This window comes from Centropristis striata, chromosome 9 (assembly GCF_030273125.1).
Source record: "Centropristis striata isolate RG_2023a ecotype Rhode Island chromosome 9, C.striata_1.0, whole genome shotgun sequence".
Classification (NCBI taxonomy): domain Eukaryota; kingdom Metazoa; phylum Chordata; class Actinopteri; order Perciformes; family Serranidae; genus Centropristis; species Centropristis striata.
The window spans coordinates 14938385-14954568 of NC_081525.1; the positions used below are offsets into that span (position 1 = coordinate 14938385).

Sequence of the window (16184 nt, forward strand, 5' to 3'; positions counted from 1 at the left end):
TCAGAATGTGTGTTGAATTGGCGCCTGGTCCCCGCTGCAGGAGAGGGAGGGGATAACAGGTTAGGAGGAACTGTGAAATTTCATCGTGGCAGCTCCAGGGATTGTCATCACATTCAGACAGCCAGTGGTGGGGGCATCACATATTTTTTTATTCTTTTTAGCTAAGGCTACTGCAGTAGTTCAGCTGCACATAGAGCCTGAGCTGCTCCCCATCAGTCACAAAGTGAATAATGAGCAGCACTGGCTTCAGGCAAGCTGCGAGCTGTTAGGACCTCCTCGCCACACACCAAAGACAAACACTGGCTAATTACTGCCATATATCAGAATGCCCTTTACTCAGAAATGTGGTTTTATACATATCAACGCTGAGTACGAGTACAACGTTTTGATATTAAATCTTCATTTGTGTTACTCAAGTCTCTCAGGACCCTTAGGAACTATAAGAATATGACACCTATGTACACTTTGGAAGAATAGTTTAACTGTAGATCATGCTGATGGGGAATTGGCAGTTCTCCAGCTGCTGTATTTGCTCCAGGGATGGAATTTTAAACCTCATCTTTCTCCAGAGTAAATAAATCAGTGCATTTAAACCAAAACAGACTCACTTATGTTGTGCACTAAAAAATATATATTTTATTTGTGTGGTCACTTTTGGTATTTATGGACTTGCTCATCAGTTTGCTGCCGCTAACCCCGTACTGATTTCACTGGAGGTGTGCAAGGCATTCTGGGTTTCCTCACTTTTGTAATGCCGATACTCCTGCAGGGCTGCTGCAGCCATGACGCTGCACTATTGCCAGGCGCCGTATGTTTGTACAGCTGCCTGGTCACTGCTGTACAGTAAGCTAGTCAGGTTGTGTGAGTGTGATGCCAGGTCAGAGCCTATGGTACTTACATCAGCACAAATGCATTCTACAGAAATGCCTCTGGTGGGGGTTGCCAACACATTTGTGTTTTCTTATTCCTTCTAAACACTGTACAGCAATACAGCACTTTATTTCAGGAATGTGTATCACTATAAATGGCTCTATGGATGGCAATGTCAGCCTGTTGGTCAGTCTGACCACTTTGGCCTAGACTGAAATATCCAATATCAGATGGATTGGCGTAACATTTTTTACTGACATTCATGGTCCCCAGAGGATGTGGCTCTTTGGTGAGTGCCTGACTTTTATCACCAATACAAGACAGACATTTGTACTGAAATATTGAAACAACTATCAGGTGTATTGCCATTCAATTTGCTACACACATTCCGTGACCCCCTTATGATCATTTTTTTATAACTGATCCCTATACCTTTCTTCTAGCACCGTCATTCATTTTTTATTCATCCAGTACTTTGGTTTATGACTGAAAACCTGCAACACTTTGTCGAGTGTTAATAGCTAATCCTACCATGCTACCATGTAAAACAAGAAGGTGACCATGGTAAAAAAACAACAACAAAAAAAACATTAAAACAATTATAACATTACGAACTTGCAAAGATTAACTGGCATTTTTACTTGAGGAATGATTATGAAATGATTATCATTTACCAAAAAGTCAAATCTGTCCAACAACTAATCAACCAATCATTTAACTTTTTGATCTTTAGTGGCCAGATCTTCAACGAACAGTAGGGATGAGCGATTAAACCAGTATCTGTATCTGTATCTGTATCTGTTTAGCCATCTGTTTGATCTGTATCTGTACTCCGACTGGAGTCTAAACTGGAAATGAGTGGAAACGAACAAACAAAGTTTATATTTAGGGCTTAAATTGAAATGGGTTGATCAAAAGTTTTTAGAATCAAAATCAGAAAACTTTATTGTCTGTCATGACAGAAATTTGTCTTAGACGTGGCTCACATACAGTTCAAAAAGCAAACTCGGACAATAGACGTCATGTTTTCCTATAAACCAGAATAAAATACCAAATGAAGTTAATTTACGCAGGATAAAAATTACAATATACTATATGTGCAGAGCAGCAAAGTGTCTATGTGTGGATCATCACCTTTTATTTAAGATGGTTTTGGCAGTGGGAATGAAGCCATTTTTATTAGTGGTTTTCTTGGCTAGGGGAACTTTATAACGGCGGCCCAATGGAAGTAATTGGATAGATTTGTGCAGGGGGTGAGTGGGACCTTTTGTAATGTGATTTGATCTCCTGTCAACTGCTTGGGTGTGAAGTACTGATAATGGAGCTTGAGTCTGGCCAGTTATTTTGCTTCCGTGGTTAATGATCCGGGAAAGCTTTGATTTATTCTTAACAGATATGAGGTTGAACCAGGATGAGACGTTTAAGGTGAGTGCAGATTCAATGAGTGATTTGTACACAGTTAAAATGTCCTTCCTGGCCTCAAATCCCTTACATTAATTATTTACAATTTAACATTTTACAGATGAGACGCAGTATTAATCACAAGAGTAACAAAACTATTTAGAGAACACAGCTGGACAGTGAGGATTTTCCTTCATTCAATCCACACATTTTACTTGCATGGTAATGGTAAAAAAATACAATAATTGTACAGGATACTCTTTTTTTTATCCAAAAATCTTTAAATTTATCTACTACATTTTTTTGTTTAGAAGTTTTTCAACACTAAATACATGTACATGTATACAAGTTACCAAAATACACAGTGAATGTGTGTTTGAATGGTTACCTTTACCACTTGTTTGTGGATGTAAAACCACAGAAGGATGTTCAGATTAAACACAAAGACATTTTTGTCCCCAAATAGCTGACGTGTTGACTTTTATGTGGCACACAGGATGCTGTGCTTGTGCAACCAGTGTTTGGGAGAGTGACAACTATTTATGTGATATGATAGCCTCGTAAAAACCGAGGCCTTGCTTCTGTCAGAGAGCGGCTTCTCCTCGGCGTTGCTCAAGAGACACGAATGTGTGGGAAATGGCTGTGAGAAGGAATCATAACTCCCTCACACGGGAAGGGTATGCTGCAGGGCAAGACACACATTTTTAGGAGCAAACTAGCATGTTGGTTTCTCAGCATTGATTGAGCGGCGACACGCCCATTACCTCACACTCATACATATGATTCACACTTGACACAGAGCGAGAGCAGGACTGTACTTGAAGTTGAATTTCTGTGCAACAATAAATCATGTCTTTTGTTTCGTAAAGGAGCTTACCTAAACATATGTTCTTTTATAAATGTGTTATTTTTTTGATGGAAACATGAAATAAGAGATGATAAATTATACCTTTGCTGTCTTTTCCACAGGCCTCTGACACTGTGAGTGTTAGTTCCAATACGGATAGGCTGATGCAAGTTTCAAAGTCCCCCAAGCAGCATTTGCCTTTGGGGCCACAAGCCTTAATCAAGTGGGCAGGAGAGCACGGCTACAGTCCCGTCACGTCGTACACCAGCACTCCTGTGGCTAACCACTTCAATATCCGACTCAGAGAGCAAGGTAAACTGAAGAAACCTGCTCTGAATTCAATAATACTGAAGCCGAAATAGAAATAGTGTGTAGAGTGAAATTATAGTTCAAATGCACAACACGTAAAATTTTAGCAGCTGCTGCAAATTTTTCAAGATTAATATTGCACTTTTCACAGTCGTTACAGAGAAACTAGCGTGAAATTGTGAATTGGTTTTATAGTCGCGGTCCTGTGTAATTTCCCTGCCTGTAAAATCAGCCTCATGAGGTTCTCACAATATGTGACTTCCAGATGTGGTGGATCCTCTGGAGAGCATGTTGCCTCCAGAGCTCTCCATCCTGCGTGACTCCAGTCCTCATCCGAGAGAGGGAACCGCTTCTCGGCGCTCCGGTCTGCCCTTTCCCTTCCCTCCGTCCGTTTCCGACGCCCTGCCCTACCTGCGTCTGCCCCCCTCCCTTGACGAGCGTCCCTGGGAGAACGGGGAGCCCGAGGAGCATCAGGGCGTCCTGAGCGTCGGCCTCAGCGTGCATTGTGAGGACACGAGGATGGTGGTCAGCATCGAGAAAGACAGCCTGCAGGTCAGTGGACAGAATGACCTACAACTGTTGATTATTTTAGATACTTTAGTTGAATTTTATCATATCGTTATGCAAAACATATCACACACATCCAAATGTATGCAACAGAAAAAAGACACAAGATAAGCCTTTATTGATTTCCAGAGAGAAAATGTAGGATTAAGAAATAAATGCTGATAAATAGAGAAGTAAAAAGAATGATGATAATAATAATAATAATAAATATATTAAGAGGTATTTACAAGTAGTATGAGATTAGAAGTTAAATAGTTCAAGTTAAATAGTTAAATTATAAATCATTTGTATTAATTATATTAAACTGAGAAGAGCAAGCAGATCAAAACTCTAACCAGCAACAGTATTTTATAAATAATGATTTTGAATATTGAATGTATTTATTTGTCACAGCAGTAAAAAACAGAAATAAATGTAGATAAATAGTGAAGTAAAAAGAATGATAATAATTGTAATAAATATATGAAGAGGCAGTTACAAGTAGTATGAGATTAGAAGTAAAATAATTGAATAAAATCAAATTAATTTGTTTTAACTCAAAAAATATGTACTGCCAAAATTGTTTATTTATACATTTTGTTATTGATTTTATAATTATATTAAACTGGGAAGAGTAAGCAGATTAAAGCTCTAACCAGGAACAGTATTTTATAAAGAGTAATTTGTTTTTATTTATTTATTTTTATATTTAATACATTTTCTGTCACTCAGCTAATCAATTAAGCAACAATGTTCCCTAAAGTGTCTGACTTTGATTATACTGATGTTAGATTACAATTTCAAAAAGCCAATTAAAAGCCATAAAATAAAAGTGAAACTTCCACAACCACAGCCGCTGTGTGAGCCGCTGCCAGTTACAAACCAACAAGCTGGGCAACAATATAAAAGACACTTTCTACACTTATCAGCAGATTTTGGTGCACAACAGGCTCTTAATCTGTATTCATTCATCAGTTATTTTACATACTTTAACCCTTGTCTGAAGTCGCACTTTAACAAGACAAAAGGAACAGCTTTTTCTCATATTCAATGCTTAATAAATATTTATTCCAGCAAAGAACAAAACAAATGAAAGGCTTTGTTTCCTAGCCACAATTAATCCATTGCCATCGCTTATTTGAAATGTCATTCAAGTTGCACATCTTGAGATTGTTTCATGGTCCGATCAGTCACATTTAGCTTTTTTGGATATTTAGTTTTAACATCTCTGCTCTTGCGACACAGACTTGATGTGACAAATTGTGACCAGAAGAGCAGAAAACAACAAACATGGAGGACCCCCAAAGAGAATACCAGTGTCAGGACCAATTAGGGGCCTGAATGAATGTTTTCTGCACTGTGATTAAAAATAGCCAACACAAACTGTGCACTGTGTTATACCACAGTGGTCGGTATAATAATGAAAGCAAATGAAGAAACTATCTAAGTCTAAAGTTTACTTGTAGATTAATTTGTGGGCCTTGAGCTGCAGATGTCAGTTTTCCCTGCTGACAAAGATAACCTGATTTAAGTTTCAGTTCTACAAGAGTAAAATAAACAGAAATACTGGCGAATACAATGGAAAATGTTTTCGTTTTTCTAACACTTTTGATTTAAACGTCAGTGTCCCTGTTACACACATGCTGACATTGAAGCAAGCAGGACGTTTCCCAACATTTGGCGTCTGAACAGCCCACATCACAGAATGGAAACTGGCATAGACTGTAATTAGGAGAAGCTGGGGCTGGAGCTAGACCACCTTGTGGGATTTGTTTATTCCTGGGAACTCAAAGTCTCACACAACCATTACACTTTTCTTTTTCAATTTTGAAAATGAGTTAATAAAATGAAAAGTTTTTTGATCTTCATCCAATGCTATGCCATTTTTTGATGTTTCCTCAGGCGAATGGGTTCACTCATGCCAACCTCACCCTGCAAGACAAAGCCTGCAAAGCAACAGTGAATGCCACCCACTACACGCTGGAAACCTCTCTGACTGGCTGTCAGACCACTGTGTTCCCCATGCAGGGGAGCCCAATGGCCCTCCACATCAACTCTGTGAGTATTATACCTATTATTACATTTTAGTGGAAACAAGTCATGCCATTATAGCTTGTTTACCTGAATCTTGAAAAATTGCCTCCTAGGTTATAATGTAGAAACAAAGAAAGAAGTTTTAAAGGCATACTATACAGGAATTGTAGCTTACAGTAAACATAACATTAAAACTTGTCCCCGTCTCCCGGCTCAATGATATTTGTATTTTTTAGGCAGCTGGTTTTAATCCTGCATAGTATACCTTTAATGTTGACTGCTTTTCTTTATTTTTGGCAAAGAAATTAGCATATTTGGTGTTATGTTTGACTTGTGTACTTACCAATAAGAATATATTCAAGTTATTTTCATTTATCTGCAATGATAGCACCCTCAACATCAGCATTACTGTTTTCCAGGGGAGTACAATTTTAGTTTTAACTGGTGTCTGTATAACCCCGATTCCAAAAGAGTTGAGTAAAACATATATAAAGACAGAATGTGCCAAATTCAAAATTCAGAGTGTATTTTACAAAGTTTAGCAGTTTGAACTTTTTAGGAATCAGTGTTGTTATTTGACAGTATCATATGTGATGGGGCACTAAAAATCTAATTCCTCGAATTCCAACACAGGCAGTTAACCATCTGGGGTTGTTCACCACTGCTTAAAGCAGCTACAAGAAACTTTCATTTTGTGTTGATTTTGGCGCGCCCTTTATACAAAAGTGGTAGTACTTCCATGAGCTTCCCTACCTCGTGTTGTAAAGACAGGGTATCCGCGGTATCTTAAAAAGTCTTAAAACGTCTTAGAATCCAATACTTGGAATTTAAGGCCTTAAAATGTCAAAAATTCTCTTAAAATCTCATAAAATGTCTTAAATATGATTTTGAATGGTCTCAAAAATGTATTAACGTTGCTTTTATTTATAACAAAATATGCATAAACTTCAGTCTCGCTTTGAAATGTTTCGATTTTTGAGGACGCTTTAACATAACTACAAAACGGATCTAAGTACCTGTGCAGCCCGGTCACAATTTATCGAGCACGACCAGTTAGTGTGCTGTTCATAGCAGTGGAAAAAAATTAACGAAAGCCCACAGCAAAGCCAAATTACTTGTGTAAGATGGGTACGTAAAAGTTAAACGATTTGTGGCTCCAGAACGAACAATTTTTTGCCAGTATGGAAGTGAAATTGGTCTTAAATTGTATTCATTATAGTGTTAAAAAAGTCTTTAAAAGTCTTAAATTTGACTTGCTGAAACCTGCAGAGACCCTGAAAGATCTTGATCTGGCTGTTACATTACATTACATTAATTGTCACTGTAAGTGCATTCAACCTTGATGATACAAGCCTTAGAACACAGGAATCAAGTAAGTGTTTAACTTTTAAGAGCCAACTGTAACCGCTACAGGAGTGCTATATAAGTGTAGCGCAATGTGCTAAAGAAGAAGAGCAAATGAAGAAGAGGGGTTTTTTATTTTTTATTATTTTTTTAGCGACCATGACTCTTGCATGCATTTGTTTTGGAAGCAAGTGAAAGATGCATCTTATTTTTTATGTTGTTTTTCTAAATTGCAAAAGGTTCCAAAACCATTTAAAACTCCTTGTAGCTAATTTAACCACCTACCCTATTTACTCTGTCTTTTCAGAGAGGAAACATTAGTTTGCACAGCTTCTATTTTCTGAGTGGATTTCAAATGTTTTAAATCACTGATGATATGTAACCAAGGTTTTGTGGGTTTGTTGAAAAGAGGGAAACATTGACGTGCTCCAAGTAGACCATTACAGAAGTTGACATGTTTCCTAGCAACATCAGCTCAGAGATGTCAGTTTGTGAAAGGAAACTCCCACTCAGAGTCTTAAAGCATAAACATATTTCCCACAAATTGTTTTCAGCCCTTTTTTTAAAAAACATGATGAAGTTAAAATACATTTTCATGTAATGGTGAACAGAGTGGGAGTGTTTTTATGGGATTCAGTTGTCTTCATTATAATGGAATGCATTCACTCAGCGTGTTTGTTCTAACAAGCAAAGATGAATCACTTCCTCCCAAACCTTTTGAGGTCTTTTGTGGGGGAAATTTAGAACAACACATTTTCTGTCCAATGCAGATTGAAAACCCGGGCTCACGTCCAAGGTCGTCTTTTGTGTTTGCACTTGGATGCAGGGATAACCTCTGACCTCTTGTCAAAAGAGATAAAATTTCATTGTCTAGGGTCTCACACATCAAAGATAATCTGTTTTGGCTGTTGTTTCTCCCGTCTTGTGACATGTTGATTTAATTCCGCGGCGGCACAGATGGCAGGTCAACAAACTAATTTGGTGTAGACTTGAGAGGAACACTAATGTCATTGAGTTGTCCTCTCACCTCATTCAATCAGAATTCTCTCAAAAGCAGCGTGTACTCATGTCAGACCCCTGACATTCTTCCGCTCCGCTGAGAAATTAAAAGTATGTTTTTATGTTTTTGTCCAGGATGAGTCCCACTGCTGAAACCACAGGACATTCCCACATTTTTAAATCCAACTCATGGGTTGCAGAATGTTTTGGCAACTCCTTCTTAAAGATTCGAATCTCTGTGCCTTTGGCTTTCTGAGCACCCTGAATTAAGCAACACAACTGGATCTGTTTAAAAAAAAAAAATGTCTGGAAAGGACTTTTGTGAAGGTTTTCCTTTCACTTACTAACTGATGTGGCTCAGGTTTTAAGAGTAACGGAATCCTCTTTGGATTGCAGGTTTTGATAAGTCATGCTGAGACTAAAGATGGGAGTGGCGGGCCGCAGGATGATGAGGATCTGGAATCTGGAGACGTGCTGTTCCCAAGGGACCCAGTGGAGTTAGAGAGGAGGTTCACGGAGCCCGCAGAGCACCAGTCCGTCATCGTGGTAAGACAGCGGGATCATTGCGGTTCCGTCTCTGTGAAAGCTGCATCTCATTGCAGGCTCAAAGATGACAAGTCAAGACCAATGATCATCTACATCTCTATGTAAATCATGCCGAGTTGGAAGAAACTCCATTTCCCAGAGTCCCTTGGTGTGCATAAAGACGCATCTGGCTCCTGCAATCTCTCCGTCTTTCCATGATGTCTGTTTTATGAACTTGACCTGACATTTTCCATTTTGAAGTTTCTCCATCTTCTTCAACTTATTTTCCTTTGTCTCATCCATTCCTTGTCTCCCACTTATTGTTCTTGTTTATACAGTATCTCTTATGTCCCTTCCCCTTTCTCTGATCCATCTTAAAGTGGTCAAACAATGGCACACAGTCATGAAGGATGAGGGTTTTAGCAGTGGAATCAGATGTCAGATCCCTGCTGATATTTGTGTTGGCTTTGTCTCCTTCTCCTAGTTCAATTGCACGTACCGAAAGAACCAGGAAAGCTCAGCAACTCTTCCCAGGATTGTACCAGGACCGGGGAGGCAACCGGTCAGCAACATGACGTTTAACATGGAGCTGTACAACACGCTGCCGTTCAACAACCCCTCACGTCAGGCCTTCTACACTGTTTCACCAAAGCAGCAAGTCTTTGTGGAGGTATGCTTTGCATTCCTAATAAATTATCAATATAGAGTCATGGAAAAATATATTACACCACCCTTTTTATCTTCAATTTCTTGTTCATTTGAATGCCTGGTACAACTAAAGGTACATTTGTTTGGACAAATATAATGATAACAACAATAGCTCATAAGAGTTTAATTTAAGAGATGATATCTAGCCATTTTCCATGGTTTTCTAGATAATTACCAAAATCCTTATCAAGAAAACCATTAAAAATGGCTAGATATCAGCTCTTAAATCAGCAAAAGTTTGTATGAACATCAATGAGAAAATGAGCCTTCTGCTCACATGATTTATTACTTCAATAACATTTTTATGATGATGTTATGGTCTCAATTGTTAGTTTCAAGTCTTCTTTAAGTCTAATAATTGTATAAATAATGGTCCAATTTAGAGTAAAATAGACTATAAAGCAGAGTGCATTAGGGCGGAGTTACTGTATGATTGACGGATCGCTTCCACAGTGCACTGTCTGTTGAACTTTGACTCGTTCGCACTGTGTCTTCAGTTCATTAAAGTTAACTGTAACTTTTTGGTTGCATAAAAATGTCTTGTTCAATTGTACTAAAAGACACTCTTAGTGGTCTGCTTTTCAATTTGAATAACGATGACCATTACTTACCAGGCTAGCTAGCTAGCACTAGTGTTAGCTGATAAGAGCTGACACTTTTTCAAAGCAAGTCACAGACTTTAATGTATTGTTGGAGTTTTTTCATTTTCATGCTCCATTGTTCAATTGAATCCATTAGCCACCATTCTGTTGCTAAATAATTTGAAGACTTTGTCGTTTTTGTGTGTAGCCCCAAGCTACTGTGTTCTGTGATGGTATTACCATATTTCGATATAGGCCTTTACTTCATCATTAGACCACGTCTGTCCATGAGACATTTTTCAAGCCTGCTACTGTCGGTGCCTGATCTTGATTCTCAAACTTGGTTCACTTCCTTCCTTTGATTCGGACTGCGTTCTCACCTGCAGTGAACTGAACTGCGAAGTGAAGCGAAATCCCCATTCTTTAAGCGGACCCAAGTTCGATTTTTTGGTCCACACCAGAGTTCATCTGAGCATTCACACCAGCAAAAAAACAAACGGACTTACCGACAAACGCACCCTAACCCTAACTAAACAGCTCAGATGTGAATGCCTCCTTATGCAACTTGTGTTTTTGTTCCTGAATTAAAACTTTAGTGAGAAAACTGTGCTCTGTGTACTCTCTGTCTGGGCCTTTCACTCTTCCTGCTTTGATCTCTTGGTGTGGCATGCACAAGGTCAATTTGTATTTTGTCTAGTTTGGGGCTTAAAAAGCTAATACTCACTTCCACCCCTCATGTTCTTTGTAACTCCTCTCTACGTGTCTCTGTATTCTGTCTGGCTGGCTCAAAATCCTTGTTTCATAACACAATTATGAGGTCATGTAAGAGATGGCAGACACTCCTACTCTGAGGGCTTTGACAGGATGATTTATGATCATATCAGCAGGACATGTTTCACTAACAGCATGGACGTGGAGCCAGCTCCTTACAAGGGTTTTCTGTGTAATTCTGAACCTTTCAAGAAGGATACTATCACTGACTACCCAAAAGAAGGAAAGAGGAGGAATAATAACTCCTGGTTGTGGTTAGGGATGATATTACAAGCATCCTATCTGTGACTGAAATACAACTTGATGAATTTCGTTGCAGCTGGAATAGCTCAAATGTTAGCAAACAGTTGTTACCCATCCAACAGACAGAGCAACATTAGGGTTGAGTCATTTTTGTGTCCACATGATGTATAAAAGTTCAATAACCACTTTTAGATCTTGTCTGGTTTCTATGACAGTAAAAGCAAAACAAAAGAAATAAAATGTAGATGAAAAAAATACCCTCTAAGTCCTTATAATGAGAAATCTACTAAAGAAATGACTTAGTATCAAAGAATATTGAGAAACTTTCCTCAAAATAACTAACTTATCTCACAATAATAAGTTAGTATCTCAGTATAATGACAGGTCTTCTGAAAGTAATGTTTTTTCTCAAAATTATGAGTAAAGAAACTTCAAAATAATGTCTTGATGTAATAAGTAAGTATCTCAGAACAATGATAAACTTTCTCAAAAGATACTAACTCATGAACTCGACAAAGGTTGCCATTGAAATGACTTACGGGATTTTCTTTTTTCCTTTTTTAGCTTACCAAAGTAGCATTGAGTTCTTAAAACAAACAATATTACTGCTCAGTCATGACCTCTATCTATCTTACAATGAGAAGCTTGTCATTACAAATGATAAATGATCCATGAATGGGAAGAATAAATGCTTTTTTTTGCCCTTCAGGTCACATCCACCGCAACAGATCCAGAGCTGGGGTTCATCATCATATCCTGCTTCATTTCTCCCAACTCCAACCCGAGGGTGGCCTCAGACTACACTCTCATTGAGACGGTCTGCCCCACAGACGACTCCATCAAGTACTATCCTCAGAGGGACTTCCCTGTCCCTCACACACAGGCGGAGAAGAAAAGTTTCAGCTTCACCTTCAACTCAAAGTTCAACATATCCCTGCTTTTCCTGCACTGTGAGATGTCCCTGTGCTCCAAGAGATCCCAGAGCAACCAAAGACTACCGCTGGTATGCAGTATAATCTTCCCCAACTGACTTTTATTCTTTCGCATGTTAAGTGAAGTTTTTTTTTCCATCTCGATACTGGAATATAGTCATATCAGTGTTGGTGTGGGTGTAGTAGTTCAGTATCAGGTCTGCACCCGAAGCTAAGCAGGAAACATGAATCAATGTAAGGTTTGCCAAGTATCCAGCTGCAGAACAAAATAAGCATCCGTCTGGCCATCATTTTCATTTTTCGCTCACTGTGTTATCTGTCCAAATCATACAAACTCTCACAAGCGCTTTTCTCCACTTTTTCACCTCTTTTCACCACAAAAAAAATAGTTATTAAGTTGTGGTTGACTTGTGTTGAAGCGAATTGTTCTATTGTGATTCTGATCAGGGTCGAGTGTAGACTCATGAGTTCGTCATTTGTTTGAATTCCAAGTTTATTGACTTTGTTCATTGCCTGAACTCGGCTGCTTCCATATTACACAATTTTGTAATCTTACCTCTGTTTTAGAGAGGAAGTGCAATTACTTTATCCAACTTTATCATCCATTACTTGCCAAAAAGCTGTTTTTAAGTTTAACAAAAGCTCTTTCAAGCAAGAAAGTAATAATTTAGGTTCATATTATGTGATCAGTTTATCCAAATAAGGTCTATTTGGAAATATGCACAGATATTTTTGGAGCCGTGAGGAGCTGCTGGCTGTGTGAGACCAGCGGTAGGCATACAAAAGCACATGTCAACAGTGTTTTTGAAATTACTCACGCTGCCAGAAGGGGGCGAAAATCTTGAAAACAGAAGAGCAAATTCAATTTAGTTGAAACCAAGCAGCAACCACCAGGCCTGAAAAGTGAAGCCACTGTGGAAGTACCATAAACCTGCATTTTTTCTAATGGCCAGTCGGGGGTGGCTCCATTGGTTGCAGAAGTTTGTGTGTACGTCAATGAGAAAATGAGCCTTCTGCTTGCATGATTTCTTACCTCAGTAAAAATTTTATGAAGATTTCATTGTCTCAATTGTTAGTTTTAAGTCTTCTTCAATACAGCATGATGTTAATTTTATAAAGTATGATCCCATTTAGAGTAAAATAGACAATAAAGCAGAGTGATTTCGGGCGGGGTTACTGTCTTTTACTGTACTTTGACTCTTTCGCACTGTGTTTTCACTTCATTAAAGTTAACTGTAACATTTTGGTTGCGTAAAAATGTCTTGTTCAGTTGGACTAAGGGAAACTCTTAGTAGTCGGCTTTTCAATTAGATTAACCAAATTTACCAGGATAGCTAGCTGCCACTAGTGTTAGCTGATAAATGAATGTCATTCCGCCTCCCAATCCACTCTGCACATCCAGATGTTGCCAAAAACAGTTTGACAACAGGGATAGGCCAAGATTTTGACTGCCAAAATGCCATATTTGAGGCTTCGAAACTGAAGTCCACAAACCACTGGGTGACATCACGTTAACATGGGCAGGGCCACATCGGGTGAATACTTTAGGACAGGTATGACAGAAGAAAATTTCCCAAAGTTGAGTAAAACCTTTTTTTCTGTTAAAAATCCCAGAGCATAAAGCCTTTTACAGAGCAGCATGTTTTCTTTCTTTGTTTTCATTTCTGCACTGAAATTGTTGTAAATTAATCTGATTTTTTTTTCTCCACTCAGTGCTTACATCCCAGAGAGTCCTGTGATTCTATGTCTTTGGACAGTATCATGGCAATGATGATGAACACCAAGATATCTACCAAGCCGCTGGTTGTGGTGGATGGATCTGGATCTGGTCCACCACCTGACCCAGGTTAGTTAAGAGGGGATGAAATAAAAACATATTTTACGCCTGTTTAGACCTTTTGCCATGAGCTAAACTTGCATAACATACATGTGGGTCTTTAAAGCTCTTGTCACTCATCCATGTTAGGGTTTTATCAGCGCTACACATTATGAATTAAGCTCAGATTTCCATTGTTTTGAATATAAAGTGTGATAAGAGAACTGGAGTAAAGAGAGAAGCAGGTCTGAGTTTGAAGGAGCCAGAGAAAGCTTGGTCCGATTCTTGGAGATTAGACCAAACCACAGAACACTGCACATCATTTCCCCACATCTGGTCGTCATTAACTGCAGTGTGTGTGTTGTGTGATTGTGTATGCACGCGCGTGTGAATGCACTTTCGGCGTATGTCTGTTTACATTAATGTCAGTACACAAGAGTGTGTTTTTGGGTGTGTGCACATACTAGCATGAGGCTGACAGCATTAAAGGGGAGTGTGCTAACACTGAGGCCCAGTTCGGCTGCTTTGGACCCGTCCAGGCTGAGGGAGAGGTGGAAAAAGAGAAGTCATACAGCACCGAGCTCCAGTTGTTTTCACTTAGGACTTTCACTGTGGCCTCCCCCTTTCCACTAGAGAGGGGGAGAAGGGAGGAGTGTGTGTGTGTGTGTGTGTGTGTGCAAGAGGGGAGTGGAGGTCCTCTCGTTGGCTTCGGGAGTCCAGCCAGAGCCTAAAGGCCCCTCGATCATCACTTGTTTAGTCAGTCATTCATTTACTCGATGTCTTGTGGAGTCTCAGGGGTTGTGAGTGTGATCAGAGGGAGGGATCAGCCTGCAGATGTGGGCGGGGGGGGGGCCTGAGGTAACCACGGTCACATTTTACTAATTATGACCTAAACTGAGATGGGGTGATATCATGAGTGCCCAATCTCTGGTGGACTGCCAGAGCTCTTCAAATCAGCATCCCCTCTGAGCAATGACATCAACAAGAGACCTGTGGTCAGTTTGAATCTGTTTCACTGACTCATGAGTTTAATATAAAGCACATCATTTTAATCAGTGTGAGCTAGAGCACTACTCATACATCAGCATGGCTGATATTGGCCTTTTCCAGGTTATTGAGAACGTATTGTTGTCAAAAGTATACATTTTTTAACACCCCATGTTAAAAACACTACAATCTCCTATAATTATACATTTGATAGTGCAGAGAGTACGGAAGTTATCATTTATACACATAAACATTAAACTTCTGTACACACAAATACACCATGTTTGCAAGTGAAGTAACATTAGAGAGAATAGTAATGATAATGTGAAATACTAAGTATTGGTTTTAAGGTTCCATGTGATAAAAAGTGAGATTTCCATGTATTTTCTGATCATAAAACAGGTCTAGGTCCTATATGAATACTGTGAAAATATCAAAACACTCAATCCACTGAGAAGTTCACACAACCTGTCAGAAACTGTCTTTAAACGAGCCGTCAAGACTTCTGTAAGACTGTGATGGTAAAAAAAAAGTGCAGCTACAGTCATTCCCTGGCTGCAATGATGGTGCAGAGACGCAGAGAACACAGAAACACTGACCAGTCAGAGCAGGTCTTAAAGAGACAGGCGCTAAAGTATGTGTTTCATACAGAGTGAATACAGGTATATTCAGACAGTAGTTATGGGGGAAATAATTTATTTTGTGAACATTATATATTATAACATATGTCCCCTTTAATATAAAGTACAAAAAGTTATAACATATGTTTATATATAATATAAACTGGAACAAAAAAATCAATTTCCAATGCCTTCTTTAGCTCTATAATTGTGTTTATAGTTGTCTATTATTTAGAATGTGCCATAACTTCTGTCAAGAGCATTTTCAATACAGATATTAAAAATGGAAAATGTGCATTTTTAAATGTATCCATCATTACAAAAGGCATTTTACATCTTTAATTTGTAATATGTAAGATAGGTCAGTACAGATTGCAATACATATATCCCTCGCCCACAACTCTTTAACAAAATTTTAATTTGTTTATTCGTTTAATTTAAAAATATATTATTTTTTTCAAGGGGCTCAGAAAATCAAGTATCAGTCAGGCTCTAGGTTGACAAGCAAGAGTGGTACAGAAACCTGCAGAGAAGAAGTGGGTGGACTTATTCCATTTTAATTGGACATAGGGTTTCACGGCTGGGCAGATGTGTACAGTGGATGCAGTCACTTTTCAGCACAGAAGTTCCAGTGTGGATGTTCGAGAAGCA

General features: G+C 38.8%; 1 protein-coding gene across 1 annotated transcript in view; it reads left to right on the plus strand.

The window, feature by feature from the left end:
- Nucleotides 1-16184, plus strand: part of tgfbr3 (transforming growth factor, beta receptor III) — an 89714-nt gene that overhangs the window by 58809 nt on the left and 14721 nt on the right. The window contains exons 8-14 of the mRNA XM_059341102.1: nt 3241-3430; nt 3693-3979; nt 5876-6031; nt 8747-8896; nt 9360-9545; nt 11888-12181; nt 13824-13956. Coding sequence (XP_059197085.1) covers nt 3241-3430; nt 3693-3979; nt 5876-6031; nt 8747-8896; nt 9360-9545; nt 11888-12181; nt 13824-13956 — 1396 coding nt within the window. The remainder of the gene's footprint in view (nt 1-3240; nt 3431-3692; nt 3980-5875; nt 6032-8746; nt 8897-9359; nt 9546-11887; nt 12182-13823; nt 13957-16184) is intronic.